Here is a 17,593-nt window from a genome sequence, read left to right as displayed (position 1 = left end):
CCCTATCATTTTATGAACAGGATATAGACAAAAAGGGTTTTCCAAATCTTTTATTACAGTATTCCATGGGAACAGGTTTACACCATTTTCCAAAATAAGAAAAAGTTCCACTGAAAGTTACAATATACACAATGATCAGTCATTGGTGCAAAACAGGTGATGAGAATACGAAGGGTAGGCTCATTCTATGAACAGCATTATGCTTTTAACATTTTCAAATTAAAAATTACCGTGTCATCAAAACTGTGTTATAATAATTACATTGTAAAATTCATTTCCTGTTGGAGGGGCAGTGGCGACAGTCTGAGCTGTGGCAGAAGCAGCCGTGGATGTAAATGGAAGAGCTAGACTTTGGCCAAAAGTGGACTTGATACTTTGAGGGTGGGGTGGGGGGAGAGAGGGATTATGAGTTAGCCGTCTTACTGCTCCGTGTCCTCTCCTCCTCTTCGTCAGAGGAGTCCCCTCCGTAGGGCACGAGCCCAGATGCATCCGCCACCTTGGACCTCTTCTCACACACCTCCGCTGGCACACCTGTGAAGGCACAAAAACAGAGACAGAGAAAGAAAAAGAAGAGCAAGAAAGCGAGAGGGGGACAAAGAGGGGAGGTGGGGTGAAAGAGAGAGAAAGAAAAAGAAAGAATGCCAAAACAACAACATTGAGGAGCCCCCATGTTAGCGGTGAGTCGGGTTTGATCCACAGCCAGGGGAGAACACATCCATAGCAGTCAGGTCCAGAGACACATGTAAGAGAGGCGACAAGGGGGAAGACAAAGAACACGTACAGGAAGAGAGAGTTAGTGGGCTCCGTGACCCAGGGGCGATCGAACACAGGTCTCCAATACTCCGAGGGGAGAAGCTGTTTTATATAACAGTTAACATGTCTGATCGTTCAGGATCATCCACAGGAGAGTGTGTGTTTGTTTGTTCGTTTGAGAGACAGTAGGCCAGTGCCACGGGGAGTGGGGGAGGGAGATGCATACCCATTGGGGAGGGAGTGCTGGGCAGACAGGGTGGGCCCACTGGCACGGTCACAGTCTCTCTGGCTCTCTTGCGGGCGGCGGGGGCCAAGGCCACAAAGGGAGGGGGTGGTGGGGGCATCAACATCCTGGGGACAGAGATGATGGGAAACAGTTGTAGAAATACAATGGAAATCTGCTAATCCTCATCATAATCGCTGCAATTTCCTGGGAAACACGAAGACGTTTGCAAACCTTTCTGCTCCTTTTCCCTCCTCCACACTGGGGGCTGGATGTGGAGACTCTGCTCTGGCTTCAGGTGAGCTGCTGTCAGGCTGAGGGGGGAAAGACAGACCATTAGGCCTCAGAGTACTCAATATGACATCTGCTATATAAAACAAAAAATAAATAAAGTTTGATTGAATATACAGAGTGGCCAGGGAGCCTTAAGGCTCCCTGGCCACTCTGTATATTCAATCAAACTTTATTTATTTTTACTCTTACACCCTCTCCAAACATTTCACAAGTAAAAGTAAGGGATCTCTAGGGGTAAATTCAATGTACATTCAACAGTCGGGAAACAAACCAAAGACCACTCGGTGTCGGTTCTTTCTATGCAAGTTTAAATTGTGAGTAGGTGCAGAGCACTCTTAACCCATCACTGGAGGCCAGGTGGTTCACGCTACTGTTTACTCTGGGAGGTGGGTATCAGTGACAACTACACACTTCAATAGTGTCACCTTCTTTTACCTCCAACGACATAAGCTTCCACCCAATCAGGTTGAACCTGAACCTCCAGCTCACCTGATAGGCCTGCTCATCCTCCTGGAAGCGGCGTTTGGGACTTCCTGTCTGCGGAGGGCTGCTGGAGGAGGTGTCGGTCTCTGTGGCATCACTGCTCCCAGGGTCCTTAGAGACAGCAGGAGAACATTGTGCTATTACGCCAGGCTTAGGAACAGAATTCAAAGTGCCGATGAGAAACATCTTTTGAGCTTTCTTAGGCTGACTGACAAGGCATTCTCTCAGCCCAGATGAGCCACGCGTGTGCCTGTGGAACACGTACCTGCACCAAGTAGGGGTGTGGTTTCCTAGGACACACAGGATACTGAACCATTGCCTGAGAAGATTGAGGGGTTGTCGACAGGTTAGAATGACTTGGGTGACCATTTGCACTACTCCAATAACCACTGGCTCCTGGGTACGCTGAGCAGCCTCCCGCGTACCCATTATACCAGGACCCCTGGTTAGAGTAATTGCTATTAGGTGGATATCCATGTGCTGCGTATGCTGAAATGAAAGTATAGGAGATGGAGTTAATATCACGTCTCACACAAGGCAAACTTTTGCACAGGGTTTGAACCCCTGACTTGAATATTCCAAACTTGTGCCACTAGATGACAGGGAAAGGTTCATTACGGTGGCTAGTATCTACGATTCAGAGACTGGTATTTTGCTGGTGTTATTTATCTTTCCTGTAAAGCACATTGTAGGGCATTGGTGTACAAAGTGTGCTTTACAAATAGTTTGATTTCATTGAGAAGGTCTCTGAGTGAGAGAGCACTTACGTTGAGTGGAGCCGGTGGTGGTGTAGATAGACAGCATCCGGGAGTGTTCATCTCTCACCTGGGGGACGGGGGAGGATGAGAACAGTGTGAGAAGCCAGATAAGTCACTACAAGTACATTCAATGGCCACATAACAGTTCAACCAAATAGAGCATTCGGCGTAGGTTTATTTTGGTTTGAAAGATTCAATAAATATTGGTTTGAATTGTGAGTAGGTGCAGAGCACTCTTAACCCATCACTGGAGGCCAGGTGGTTCACGCTACTGTTTACTCTGGGAGGTGGGTATCAGTGACAACTACACACTTCAATAGTGTCACCTTCTTTTACCTCCAACTAGTTCAGTCACTACTGGGAAAGTTTGCCACTTCACATGCAGTGGGAGATTAAAGGTATTGACTTACAGTTTCCAGCAGACTTTCAGTGAGTTTCTTTGCTGATTCCAATCCAGTCGAGTTCGGGTGGCTACAAGACAGAATTAACTATTAAAATGGGATGAAAATGTCCCAGCCCTAGCTATGAATAATCTAGAATAGACTTTACACGGCCAGATGGTAAGCAGATGGTACATCAAACTTTGAGCACTGCGGTATCCTTCTACCTGAAATGTAAATGCTGATATGTGGTGCATATACAAGTGCAAAGCTGCTACCACAGTACATCCTCAAGGTGGACGTGCTACACACTGCTGGTGGATGTTGGAGGAAATAAGCACTACATACTAAATGTGTGGTGGCCTGGGAAAACCCGTCGGATGTCGCTGGCGTTCGTTTGTGGCAAAGAGCAAAAATAGATAGAAATGTCCTATTTCTGCGATTTTGATATTATGTGGTATTCTAGTACTTTGAACTCCATATTACATTATGGTGAATAAACATTTTAAGAAAACAAAAGAGAAAGTACTTATTTTTATGTTTTTGTGGTGGGTAGTTTGCTAGCGAAACAACATCACGTTGAACGTGTCTCATTCTCAGTTAAGCAACACACGCACAAATGAGCGAAAGGAGAGACGATACTTCCACCTGTGTTATTGCCAGTTTACTGATGCTCACAATAAGCATAAAGTAATAACATCTTAACTAGAAGACACACAAATGGATCTGTCCCTCGCATACCGACGAGGAGAGCAGACTAACACCGCATCACAAGCAGACAAACGAGACCGGCCGATCTGCATAGGCTCCTCCCCCGACCCGGAGGAGAAAGGGGCAGCATGGGGGCAGCATTTCTCACCTTTCACTTTTTTTTACATGATACATTAAAATGCTCATAACTTTTTAAAATAAAGGGCTATCTCAGTCATTCAACCAGTTATGAATAGCTGAGAACTTCTAATTTATGGAAATATTAAAAAATGAGAATGTCAAAATGCCACCATGTGAAGGGTTTTCCCAGGCCACCACACAAATGCACCCATCATTACCTGATGTAGACATAGAGCGGCTCAAAGGACTCCCGCCGTGATGCCTGTTCGATGTAGCCGGAGGTCTTCCCCCTGAGGAACACCCTGGCCCCAGTCTCGGTCTGGATGTGGCCCAGGTACGTGCCCCCAGGCCCCTCCACCTTCTCATTCACATTGAAGGAGGGCAGCGCCTGGTCCAGACCCACAAAGATCTTTGTGTGCACAAAACTCTGCGACAAGACATGGGAGATGTGAGTCAATCAGCTACTTCTACATTTATATTTACATAGATGCTTCTAGGTTGAAGTCAAATCAACAGGTTTCTAAAACCAAGTGTTCATTAATAACATTCAATTGTACTTGGTAAACCTAAATGAAGAGGGACAGTGTCCTCTGCGGCTCAGTAGGTAGAACATTGAGCTAACAACGCTTAGATTGTGGGTTCTATTCCTGCTGGAACCATATATACTGAAAAATGGATGCACTCACTGCAATGTAAGTGGCTTTGACTAAGCACCAGCTAAACAGCATTCATGATATTGTGAGCAGCAGCAGTAACCCTGGCTTGGGCCTGGAGCCCGGGGTTGTTCTCTCTGCTGCTTCACTCTAGGAGGTGGGTATCAGCGAGGGCCACATGGTCTCAATTGGCCTCACCTTCATTAACCTCCAGCAGTGGACATAATCACATGGGAGCCCTGAGGCCTCTACTCACCCCACTTCTACTCACCCCAGAGTGAGGAGCTGCAGGCCTGTGTCCCTGAGAGGAGTTGTGGTTGGGCATCCGTGGTCCGTGGGGGGAGCCTGAGGGCCTCTGGGGCTGGGGGTAGAGGGTGAGGGGCGGCATGAAGGGCATCTGCTGCCCTCCCAACGCGGCCGCCATCCGCAGCACGTCCTCTGAGATGATCTCCTTTATCCGCATCACAGCCTCTGACATCACAAGGAACAAAACATTGTAGTGAACCAGTCATGGTAATAGATATTGGGGACAAAACACAATACAAGAGCAATGCCAAGTCCAAAACAAGATTCTACTTACTATTGACCTCTTCTTGACTCTTTCCCTGGACGTGCAAATACAAAGGCCTTTCTCTAAATAAAGAAAATAAATTAGAACACGACATGGCTAGCTCAGAAAAGATAATTACAAGGACAGTAACACAACTGAATACATACACTCCTTTTCCATGACACTTGTCCACAATGGACATGTAGTGGCCCTTGGTTGAGACCACAGCCCCGCTGAACTGGCGAATCTTAAAAAAACAACAACCAGAAACTAGTCAGCCACAGCTTTGAATGAATAAAAAGTAGATTTAAATGACATTATGCACAAGCTCTTTTACAAACTGAAATTCCAAATGCATTTACCTCCTCCTGTACTTTGCCTTTAGTGAGCAGGTTCCGAGAGTTAATGGGTACATCGTTGATGTCCACCTCTGTGACCACTGTTTCATCAGCACTGCTGGAAACGGGCGGACAATGAGGAACCTGACAGAGAGGGTATTGATCACTATAAGTTTACCAGATTCAATAAACAGACTACTTGAACACCAGCCAACCATCCATTTTTAGAAAATACATTAAATACAAGTGAGCACCTTTGAAAGTAGAGGTGGAGGAATCTTCAGCTTTCCCTTTGCCATTAACATGGCGTTGATTTTGGCCGCCATGGCAGCAGCCATCTCCACACCCCCCTGAGGTGCTTGCTTGTCCACAGGTCCCAGGTGTTGAGCTGACGGCGGGGCGGTAGTGACCCCTGCGCACGCGGGAGGAGCCGCTGTCGCCCCTGATGGCGCGAGGGGGTGGGACGTGTTCCCCACAAAACCCTGCATCACATCTACCCTCGATTTGGGTTGGGCGGGCTGATCCCATCTGCTGCTGGTTAGGCACCTGTGGACACATGATGGTGCAAGGAAATGAGAAGATTCTACATGTGGAGTTAGTATGGTGCATGTAGGTCCAGGGTTGTATACCACTAGCCTCTACATCCACACACAGCTCTACAAGCTTGCAAAAACAGTGTGCCAGGACCCAGGAGTCAGGAAGCCACGATGAGTGGCTAGCTGCGAGACCGGTCAGCCACATTACCACTGATGTGGAGCCTAGAGCCTCAACGTGTTATGAGACGACTGGTCCACTTGTGTGTGTTCGTAGAGTCAGTAGGCCTCGGCACCCTTGACGCCTTTGGCCTGTTCTACTCTACAAATAACTTCTCTAGGAGGGCTGTATCAGCGGGAAACCATGACTTTAGAGAGACCGCTTTCTTGACCCTCCACTGTACAATTACTGACGTCACTAGCCAGCGAAACTGACTGACGTTAACAAAAAAAAGACGCTATGTTGTTGTTAACGAGAGCGTTACCATTCTGCTAGCTAACGTTAGCGCCGGCATAATGAGCTAGTCTCATGTACATAAGAGAACACGGCCAGTCAGCTAACGTTAAGACGTGAATAATGTAACGTTAACTAACTAGATACCTGAGCCACATTATATTTAGCTACTGTGTGGATCTCTCTTTTTTTTTTTTTTTTTTTTTTTAAAGCTTCAGCTGGCTAGTTAGCTAGTTAGCTAGCCGCATAGGGAGGTTAAAAACTAGCAACAAAAGCAAAAACAATAATAATCTTGACACACCTTCGTTGCCATACATAGCTATCTAAATACAAGTAATAACTTACGGTGTTTGCCCCGTCATCCCCGAAGACATAGCACAAATCAATTCGCTTCAGAATCAGTGTCCTAACGCACAGCTAGCTCACTAGCATCCGCCCAGGATCGAGTCGTAGTCCTGAAGGCGGTTTCCGCCGTTGTCGTACAAAGGCCCACTTACGTAACCCCTGTCCTAACGCGAGAACGAATTCCTGTCCTAACGCGAGAACTCATTCCTGTCCTAACGCGAGAACTAAACCCAACACAGGAGACGTACACGGCTTTGGCCCTGAGAGGAAACTGACCAGAGATAATAAAATAGGCCAGTCTCAGGAAAAACATTCAACATGCCCTTTTGTCTTTATATTATTTTAAGGTACTACTACTTAGTTTAATTTAACAATTTTAACCACTAGTATCACTGTGGAAGTTCTATCTAGACCTGAGCAATTGAAGCAGAAACCCAAAAAACAAAACAAAACAAAAACAACAACATACATTTTGCCACTGCAATATAAAGACCCCTGGTTCAATATGAACATGAACGTAAAGAAATGACTTAACTTCCATGAAGGGTTTGACAGACAAACACAGCACAACTGGAACAACATTTGAGTGCAAAACAAAGTGCACAGACTGATGAGAGTTGTCCTCTTTAATTTGTGCCATTTTGACCCATTTCTGTGTGGAGTTGCCTGGGGCCAGCTCGGCTCCTGATTCATCCAAGTCAAACACCACATGCCGGCCGCCTAAGAACACGGCACAGATGATTTTCAGCGTAACCATTTCTGACAGGGGCAAACAGAGAATGACTGCTTTAGCAGGGTGCCAAGTTTGCACAACTGTCCGATTTCTCCTATAACTAAACATTCTGAATGATGGTTGTGTTGTGACTTGTAAAAAGTAAATGATGGTGAATTTAGATATTTATGGCATCAAATATTCATTGTTATTGCCAAGTGACAATCAACTTTTCTATTTACATTGCGATGAGGCTGAACTGTACTTTGAATGTCTTGCCATCGGCTATTTCCATCTATTGTGATCACTTACAACAGGACATTTTAATTTAGAAATATGTACATCAATAAACAACACTAACTAAGTGAAGGGTATTATTGTATTTCCTCACCCAACCTGCAGCCTACTCCTCTGGCCAGCAGGCTACACCACCGCTGCAGTCATTGCGGCAAGGCTGGGAAGTGTGAATGGTGATGCTACACGCTGCCTCCCACGGTCATCCGTGATCCCAAGGACCAGAAGTAAAAATAATTTCTTGAATGATTGAGATCTATATTTCTCTCTCTCTCTCTCTCTCTCTCTCTCTCTCTCTCTCTCTCTCTCTCTCTCTCTCTCTCTCTCTCTCTCTCTCTCTCTCTCTCTCTCTCTCTCTCTCTCTCTCTCGCACGCACGCGCACACACACACACACACACACACACACACACACACACACACACACACACACACACACACACACACACACACACACACACACACACACACACACACACACACACACACACACACACACGTGCTGAATGAGGTGTAACAAGTAGTATACTTATATTTCTCTTTCTCTCACACACACTCTCTCTCTCTCTCTCTCTCTCTCTCTCTCTCTCTCTCTCTCTCACATACACACAGAGTTGTAACAATACTATATGTAGAATACTGTAGATACACACACAGTACATCATGTGCATTCCAGCTGTGAAAATGAGCAATGTTGTTTTTGTAACAGCAGGCTGTCTTCATCCGTAATGCATGAAAAGTGAGATCTTTCTGACATATGAGATGAAAGCATTTCATGTGTGTATGTGATGGGACAGTGAGTAATTGGATCATCACTGAAAACATAGCAAAATAGTCATTGTCATTATTTTATTTTCCATTGAATAATTTCTAATTTTTTCATTTTTCGGTGCCTTCAGACCAGAAGTAGTAGTGAATCAGAAGGAACAAACAAATCCCCTGATTGAGTGTACAATTCTGTCTTAAAGAGATAAACAAAGATACCGCGGTCAATACACCATCAACCAACGTTTGCTTATGTGTTATGGCATTTTTATATACTGTTTAAATAAGAAATAATCTTAATAAGCAACATTTTTTTTAAACATGTATTAGTATCCTAATCTGTAACCAACAGTTTCCCCTTGGTGGTCTGTCTGCGCATATAAGGGTCTTGGACAAATGGCCAATATAGAACGATGTGTGTCAAAATTAAAGCAAGCTGGCTTCTAGGAGACTGGTTAAAGACAGTGATAGACAATTGTGTAATCCACACCCCCTTGTTAAAGCATTACTTTTTCTGTATACAGGACTGAAATGCCCCTCCACTGACCAAACATTTCACAGGTATCCAGATAGCTAATGGTTGTTCTCATTGCTGTCACTCCAGTGTAAAATTCATAGTCTATAAAAATATTGAGATTTACTTGAACATAACAGAACTTTTTTTTGACTATGTTATTAAAAACTCCAGATGTCCTTTGCAGTTGCACAGTGGGATGTACTGTATAAATATTGTATAAAATAAGGCAGTCTTTTTCAGTAGGATAAACCAGATACAAAAATTTCTGGGAGAAAAAATCTTTCAAGTCCAAAATGTTTTCACAGATTTCTGCTGTTATCGGATGTCGTGCGGTTTACAGCCTTAAACCCGGAGTTGCACATAAGGGATTGCTGCAACGATGAACACACAAACTCGCAGAAGTGATCAAACAACAACACAGCTTATTCTCCATTCAACATCCAATCCATGAGCAAATCACTGAGACTTAGACATTTCCATTGTTGTTTACAGTGCAATACAAAGGTGTTCATTGAAACGGGTACTGTACTTGCAATAAGAAAATAAAAATGTTTATAATGTTAATGTTTCATATGGATAATAATCATGGACAAGACTCGTAGAGTTATAGTACTTCATATTAATCAGCTTTGGCTTTTCTTGCTTTTTTTCTTTTGTTCTTATTTATTCATCAGCTAATTAATTCATTTATGTATTTATTCATTTTTAGTATAGAAAATATGGAACATCTAAAACAAAATAAATATACCAAATTGTCTTTAATTATACCTATGATCAATATGTTAACGTTTGTGTCTCTCACCAGTGGCCTAAGTAAAGTTCCACACCCTGAACACCCATGAAAACACCCCCACCCATGTGTCTCGCATGACAGCCTGGTGTCGCCACAGATTTTCCTAGCCAGGACTAGTGGACGTGCTTCTGAAGGACAAACAAACAATGAAAATACAGCAAGAAAAATGGTGGAGTGTAGTTCTGTGATGTGGCCTCTGGGGGCGCCAGAGAGTAATCTGGTCTTTGCCCACACAGCCAGGTGAAGGTCTGATGCGGTTTCACAAGGTCTGATGTGGATTTGACGACACTGCATCGTTGTGATCTCTCCACCGTCTGATCCTGGGTTTCTCTCTGAAGGGCCCAGACCAGACAACCTCTCAAGATCCAGTCAGTGTTTCTCTGTAGCTCCACCAGTGAACCAGCAGAGCTCTCATAGATAGTAACATGTGCTCCTCTGACAGAAGGGGGGTGGGTTGGGGGACCCGTGTGTTTACTAGAGGGTGGATGGATGGATGCTTCATCAGGCTGGCTCTGAGGAGAGTCTATCAGTCACGGTAGTCACCTTACTGGCTGCGCCGCCAATGCCTAACAGGCACTAGTAGTTTATAAGGATGCTTTGTGTCCATCTGTCCGTCCGTCCGTCCGTTCTCAGTTTTACGCTGACTGCTTTTCAAAATCAGGAGCCTGGCGTTGCTGCAGCTTGTCCGTCCATCTGTCCGTCAGTTAGTGTTGCCCTGCGGTCTGCCTGCGTGGACAGACGTGTGGGACGCCGGGCATGCTACAGAAACAGGAGTGTGAAGGCTTGGGAGGCCGCGGGCGACTGGGCTGAGCTGGGCTGGGCTGGCAGGGAGAGAGAGACACACCCCAGCAGGGAGAGGAGTAGGAGGAGGAGGGCCAGGGCGAGGCCCGGGGGTCCAGGGCTGACCAGAACCACACCGCTGACCACCTACTCCGGAGGAGGACGCAGGCTGTGCAACTTCCGGTCGTCCAGGCCTTTCCAGTACTTGAAGTTGTTGTCCAGGTGCTGCATGAGGTTGGGCAGGTCAGCGAACGCTGGAGAGAGAGAGGTAACACGGAATGTGTGTCAAGAGAGTTGGGTTTTAGCTTTGTCGCCAGCAGCCGTCACAGACACATACACTAAGGGTGCGTTCATAAATACGCTCTGGAAATCTGCCCAGAGTGCTCTGGTTTCAACTGAAATCGGTTAATTTTCCAAACGGTCAGAGAGCACCTCGGATGGGCTCCGGCGGTCTCAGAGCGTATTTACGAATGCACCCTAAGTACAGACAAATACCTATACTAGTACCGACACAAACAGACTGCGGTACGCACAGAGACACACTCTATAGACCAGTGAGAGCGGGTGATGGCTAATGGAATACAGTGTGTTACATGCGCCCCTCCAAACACACAGAAGCCACTCTTACCGTCCCAGGCATCGAACATGTCCGTGATGAAGTAGTCTATGAAGGAGATCTGGGACTTGGGGATGCTGCAGGTGTTCCTGTCAAACACAGGCATGACCACGGGCAGGCTCTGCCTCTTCTCCTCGTCCGTCTACATGGGAGAGAAACACACACGCACTTAGAATAGTGCATTCTAAATACTGTGCATAGGTAACTCTGCAAGACGTACTGTACACAAACATACACACACACACACACAATTGTACATTCTAAATGCATAGGAAACACTACTACTAGACTGTTTTAATCTCTCCACGTTCCACATCACAGCATCGTGTTCGTCTACCCTCATTACCTGTGCAAAGTATTCCTCCGAAATGCGTCCGGCCCATTCTATACACAGTTCCAGCGGCCTGCACGGATTGGAGATGTCTGCACACTTGATCAGCATGCGCTTGACAAGGATGCGGTTCTCAGGAGACGTCAGAATGCCTTTGACAGACTCCTCGTCTTCGTTTCCCTGAGAACCAAAGAGAAGACCACACTATCAGCACAGAAACACACACTGGAGTTCTTGTTGGAGTCTTAACTGTGTTAGACAGCTCTTCTGTGCCGAGGAACCACAGAAGAACCTTGAAGACAACTCAGGCGTTGCGGCTTTGCGCCTCAAGAACAGAATTGATGGGACTGTCGAGAGATTTGGGGTTGTGGGACAGCAATGGAGAGAAATTCTAATGATTAAATCTTAAAACAGGAAGATGCGTCACCTTGAGTTCATGAACTCGGTAGATCTCAAAAGTTTTAACTGAGTTAGCGAATTTGTGTGTGTGTGTGTGTGGGGGGGGGGGGGGGGTATTTTTTATGAGACAAATCTAATGTCATCTAATTTTCAACATAGAAAACTTGAGAAAAAAGTGAGCAAGCTTTCCGATCATTTTCCTTAAAAAAGGCCTGTGATCCTTTAAAATGGCCGTCCTGTGCATTCCACACGGGGATGAGAAAGATGGTACCAGCCTGTAAAATTCTACCCTCACACTGATGTCTGGGCTCGGGGCTAACATAGGCCACGACTCCCCTCAACCAGAATCCTCTCTTTCTGACAAACATCAACGGTAGCTCTCACTGCTGTATCTGTGTGACGGCGCCTTGACATGGGACAGATTTTCATGTGTTACTTTCTATATTGTTATATACGACCATAGATTTCTGGTCAGCAGGAGGGTTAGGGTTAGAAAGGCCATACTCTTGGAACAACACACAAGATATACCAGTGGAGGCTGTTGGAGGTAGAAATTGTGAGGAAAGACTCATTGTAATGCATGCGATGGAATAAGGAAGTGTATCAAACACGTGTGTTTGCATGCCCATGGATTACAATGAGCGTGTCTTCCCATTTCTGCCTCCAACAGCCTCCACTGAGACATACTGTACATGAACCCTGAAACCCCCCCATCTAATAAAATCATGAACACAAACATGTTTCAAGCACAGCTTGGGTTTTTCTCTCCCTTGTTCTTGTTCTTTTCCATCTCACCCCATTCTCCTCCAGGGCAGCAATTGGCTTGTTGATGCTGTTGACAAACTTGTTGACGTGTTCAAAGTGTTTGGTCATCTCTGTCGCTAGCACCATGTCTATCACGGCCTGACGCAGGGTACGGTACTCATTCCTAGAGAGAGAGAGAGAGAGAGAGAGAGAGAGAGAGAGAGAGAGAGAGAGAGAGAGAGAGAGAGAGAGAGAGAGAGAGAGTGAGTGAGTGAGTGAGTGAGTGAGTGAGTGGGTGAGTGGGTGAACGAACAAGCAAGAGAAAAGGAGAGAGAGAGAGATGGAGAGACATATGTAGATAGATGGATGGAAAGATAGATGGATGGAACGATAGGTAGATAGAATAAGCAAGAAAGAAAGAGAGAGAGAGTGAGACAGTGAGAGAGAGAGAAAGGGGGGGGGGGTTGTGAAATGGGGTAAATATGATGAAAGTCCCTGTGGACAGTTTTAGCCTTCTGACTGCAGTGACAGTGTGGATGAATGGAGGCATTGTCCACCTTCCCCCCTCACAAGGAACCAGCGCATGTGAGCCATTCTGCTCTGGGACTGAAATCACATTACTGCCCTGCCTCCGTCACACACGCACGCACGCACACACGCACGAACATGCACACACATCTCCACAGAAACACAGACATGCACACACAAAACCTAGTCTTTAGACGGTATAGGCGAATTGCAGTAATTGCATTGATGAATTGCATTGAGATAAAGATAAGCTTTTCTGAAACACAGACGGACAGCACAAGAACAGACAGACAGACACAGACCAGACCGACTGACCGACCGACCGACCGACAAAACAAATCAGACAGACATCCAGACAGACCAGGCAGACAAAACAAACCAGACAGACAGACCAGACAGCCCAGACAGACAGACAGACAGACAGACAGACCAGACAGACCAGACAGACCAGACAGACCAGACAGACAGACAGACAGACAGACAGACAGAGCCTACCTCTCCATGTTCTTGAAGATGTTGCACTTGTCGTCTCTGGTGGTGATCTGGAAGGCCAGTGCAGCGTGGTGGCTCTCCAACACGGCCGTATCGTTGTACAGGATGGCCAGCTCACTTCCTGCGTTGCACAGGAAGCTGTTGGTGCGGCCCGGGTGGTCCACGTCGTGGACCGTAGCAGCGATCAGGGCCGCCACCTCGTCGATGGGCTCCAGACTTTGCTGTTAAAAGAAGAGCGAGCGTGAGAGACAACGAGATCCGACTTTTCTTTCTTCTTCTTCCATTGCCCTATTGTTCTGTCTGTTATTCTTTAATTTGAACACCTTTATACCTTACATAAGGCCTACAATGATGTATTGTGGCGATAGAAATATCTAGTAGACCTCATTCTGATCCGGTGTGAGCATCTTAAACCTCAGACACCACCATGATATGATTGTAATAGCAACATTGGACAAAAGTGTAGTGTTTTTCTGCTTCTGCGTGATGGACAGTGATCTCCATGGTGAGTGGAGTGATAACCTACATGGTGTTAGCGTGCCCGAGCCTAAGGGTGATAGGTTGAGACCTGAACCACTGCTGCTCCGATGGCTAAGCCTATGGAAGATCACTTCCCTGAGGTCAGAAATAGTACATTTGGTAATCAGCTTATCTAGTGCACTCACACAGACACACACACACACACACACACACACACAACCAGTTATTGGGCCACATACTTTTGGCTAAATAACGTCTCTTTGACAAAGACACACGACTTGACAAAGAACCCACGTTGATCAGTAGAGCTAATCAAAGGCATGGATTAGGAATGAAGACCTTCACTAGTCAGGGTTCCTACAAGTTTCAGCACGTCAAATTTAAGACCTTTTTAGACCTTTTATAGACTTCTTTGAATAGAATTTTAGACCTTTTCGCGACACCATATGATAGCTTTTTGTCATCCTCAAGGTGATGAAATTAGGGAGTTCACTGCCATACAAACAAAAAAGGAAGCGAATTGGAATTTTTTGGGTTCCAGCTTGATTAATTTCCACGTAAATAGATGTGGTCGGACTGATTTCCTTGCTGGATAAGCTAATCTATTTTCTTTTACATAGCACCTCATTTTTAGACCAAATAACATTTTTAGGCCTTATAAATCGGATTTCTGGATATCAGACTTTAAGGCTTTTTAAGACCAGCGCGGGAACCCTGCTAGTGCTTTGAGACTTGGATTGAGGTTTTTTTCTGGGTTCAAGAAAAGGTTTTGAACCCGGGATTTATGTACACCTAACTAGTTTAATTAGCGGTGCGGGGAAAAACCAGTCTCCGGGAACTGAGTGGATTGGCCTAGTGTACCATACCTTCACCCTGTCCTTGCACAGGAAGTAGGCAGTGGCATGCAGCACGTCGGCGGCGTGGCTGGAGTTGTGGTAGGAGTTGGTGGAGTGGTAGTTGGCCTCCACCACCTGCAGCCAGGAGCGCAGCGTGCCCTCGGGACAGCTGAGAAACTCACACACCCCGAAGCGAGAGAAGAGCTTCAGACCCAAGTAGGTCAAAGGCCTAGAGAGAGATTTAACAGTACAGGGCTTTAATCCCTCTGAGTAGTCAGAGACATCCACTACCTACAGTCTGACTGACATCCACTACCTACAGTCTGACTGACTTCCACTACCTACAGTCTGACTGACATGAACTACATAGTGTATTACTGACATATACTACCTACAGTCTGACTGACACATACTACCTACAGTATTACTGACATACTACCTACAATATTACTGACATACACTACCTACAGTATTACTGACATAAACTAAGTACTGTATTACTGACATAAACTACCAACAGTCTGACTGACATACTACCTACAGTATTACTGACGTAAACTACCTACAGTATTACTGACAAACTACCTACAGTATTACTGACATGAACTACCTACAGTATTACTGACAAACTACCTACAGTATTACTGACATGAACTACCTACAGTATTACTGACAAACTACCTACAGTATTACTGACATAAACTAAGTACTGTATTACTGACATAAACTACCAACAGTCTGACTGACATACTACCTACAGTATTACTGACGTAAACTACCTACAGTATTACTGACAAACTACCTACAGTATTACTGACATGAACTACCTACAGTATTACTGACAAACTACCTACAGTATTACTGACATGAACTACCTACAGTATTACTGACAAACTACCTACAGTATTACTGACATAAACTAAAGACCCTTGCACACCAATGCGTTTTTTACGTCCGTTAAAAAAATAAATTAGAACTCATGTTGTGTCAACCACGCTTGCACACCAATCCGTAATATTCGTCCGTCAAAAAAAAAAACGCAACAGGTTCGATTTTCTGCGTTTTTCGCGTCCGTCAAAAGCGTTTTGAGAGTAGTTTTTTTTTTTTTTTACTCTGGCCAACTCTGGCCACCGTACGAATGTACACTGAGGTAAACAGTGAGAGACACCACTGAGGTAAAGTAAAGTGAGACTAGATAAGAGAAAGAGATAGCTAAAATAAGAGAAAGTGATGGCCTCCGAGAAGCTAATCCTACTTGTGTCAGAGCACAAAGCTCTTTATGAAAAACAGAGTCGTGATTACAAAGATTCAGAGTACAAAGACAGAATATGGCAGAGTATTGGAGAGCAGACTGGAATCGGGAATGGTATGTATTGATTACGAAAGATTAGACTAGTGGTCATTATTAGTTTTTCGTTTTTATTTTTTTATTTTTAAATCATGTTCGAAATAAAAGATTCATTCATTCAATTGGATCGCGGTAATTGGTGGCCTTCTTTATGATGTGTGGTTCCAGTATTGCTAGCAGCGAATCAAAATGGACCACCGACATCCTGAGGTAAACCTGGAAACGATCTGGATAATTCCTCAGATCTTTTATTAGCAGGTGAAACTCCCCTTGCTGCCGACGAGTTCTGAGGATGGGGTGGATCCAATATTTCCTTTTCCTTTTCCTATTTTCAAGAAGTGAGAGGAGCACAAAATCATCCTCACTGCTTGAAGACTCCATGTTGCGTATTGCGAAAGTTCGCAACGTAAAAAAACGCAACGGACTCCGCAACGGACAGGTTTGCAAGGTCTCTGTGCGTAACGTTTTTTTCGGATGACGGATTTAAAAATACGCATGCGTAAACGCACGCATTGGTGTGCAAAGACCTTAAGTACTGTATTACTGACATAAACTACCAACAGTCTGACTGACATACTACCTACAGTATTACTGACGTAAACTACCTACAGTATTACTGACATGAACTACCTACAGTATTACTGACATAAACTACCTACAGTATTACTGATATAAACTACCTACAGTATTACTGCCATAAACTGCCTACAGTATTATTGACATTAGATACAGTCTGACTGACATACACTACCTACAGTCTGACAGACAAACTAAAAAAAGGTGGCAGTTGTACCGTTTCATGGTGGCAGCCTCCAGGTTGAAGACGTCAAAGTCCCAGGAGTCTTCACTCTCCATGGTCTGGGCGATGGGAGACGGGATGTCATTCAACGACAGAGGAGTGTACAGGTGGCTGGGGATGTGGTGGGGCGCTGTGTGTGTGTGAGGGAGGTAGAGAGGGAGAAGGGGGGGGGGGGGTGGAGGGTAGGAACTGTCAGCACATCAAAAATAATAATAATTTAAAAAACGTAGAAGCCCCATGGTTAACCTTTACTTGACCTCTTCCTCACAGAAGGTGACACAGGCCTATCTAACGCCACTCTGGAGACAGTACCCGGCAGACAAACACTTCACGTACTGAACATAGAAATATTGTCGCAGAGGAAAAACTAAGTGGCTCGCTATGGGAGTGCTCATCAGCATAACCATCATCCAAGCCTTACTCACTCAAGTACTCACGCTTTGTAGCGAAGATGTACTCGTTCCCTGACAATCTGCGCAAGCCGTCCTGTGGAGAGACAGAGAGAGAGAGAGAGAAAGAGAGAGAGAGAGAACGAGCACACATTGAAGCATGGATTCAAACTGGAT

The 17,593-nt window shown here is 45.2% G+C and overlaps 2 protein-coding genes across 3 annotated transcripts in view; both read right to left on the bottom strand.

Moving 5' to 3' along the window:
* Positions 1 to 65: 65 nt before the first annotated feature.
* LOC308164805 (KH homology domain-containing protein 4-like) lies at positions 66 to 6,689 on the bottom strand. 2 transcript variants are annotated; one of them, XM_080538842.1, is made up of 14 exons: positions 6,596 to 6,689; positions 5,518 to 5,809; positions 5,288 to 5,407; positions 5,093 to 5,172; positions 4,956 to 5,008; positions 4,632 to 4,846; positions 3,941 to 4,149; positions 2,922 to 2,982; positions 2,521 to 2,578; positions 2,019 to 2,242; positions 1,760 to 1,864; positions 1,211 to 1,290; positions 980 to 1,104; positions 66 to 531 (listed from the first exon to the last, which is right to left on the bottom strand). In XM_080538842.1, the coding sequence occupies exons 1-14, from the start codon at positions 6,622 to 6,624 to the stop codon at positions 404 to 406; spliced, it is 1,779 nt and encodes a 592-aa protein (XP_080394968.1). In that variant the 5' UTR covers positions 6,625 to 6,689; the 3' UTR covers positions 66 to 403. The 2 variants fall into 2 exon arrangements, with proteins under 2 accessions (XP_080394968.1, XP_080394969.1); XM_080538843.1 differs by having other exon boundaries at positions 4,647 to 4,846.
* A 2,965-nt stretch (positions 6,690 to 9,654) lies between these two features.
* Positions 9,655 to 17,593, bottom strand: part of pde8a (phosphodiesterase 8A) — a 49,287-nt gene continuing 41,348 nt past the window's right edge. Inside the window, exons 15-22 of the mRNA XM_080538868.1 lie at positions 17,465 to 17,513; positions 17,022 to 17,157; positions 14,911 to 15,109; positions 13,568 to 13,785; positions 12,596 to 12,728; positions 11,417 to 11,581; positions 11,083 to 11,212; positions 9,655 to 10,708 (exon numbers count right to left, since the gene is read on the bottom strand). Coding sequence (XP_080394994.1) covers positions 10,602 to 10,708; positions 11,083 to 11,212; positions 11,417 to 11,581; positions 12,596 to 12,728; positions 13,568 to 13,785; positions 14,911 to 15,109; positions 17,022 to 17,157; positions 17,465 to 17,513 — 1,137 coding nt within the window. The 3' untranslated portion in view covers positions 9,655 to 10,601. The remainder of the gene's footprint in view (positions 10,709 to 11,082; positions 11,213 to 11,416; positions 11,582 to 12,595; positions 12,729 to 13,567; positions 13,786 to 14,910; positions 15,110 to 17,021; positions 17,158 to 17,464; positions 17,514 to 17,593) is intronic.

The sequence above is a fragment of the Nansenia antarctica genome (assembly GCF_963989245.1).
Source record: "Nansenia antarctica genome assembly, chromosome: 9".
NCBI lineage: Eukaryota > Metazoa > Chordata > Actinopteri > Argentiniformes > Microstomatidae > Nansenia > Nansenia antarctica.
The sequence above is the reverse complement of the archived record's forward strand: the minus strand, read 5'-3'. Positions and strand labels throughout refer to the sequence as shown.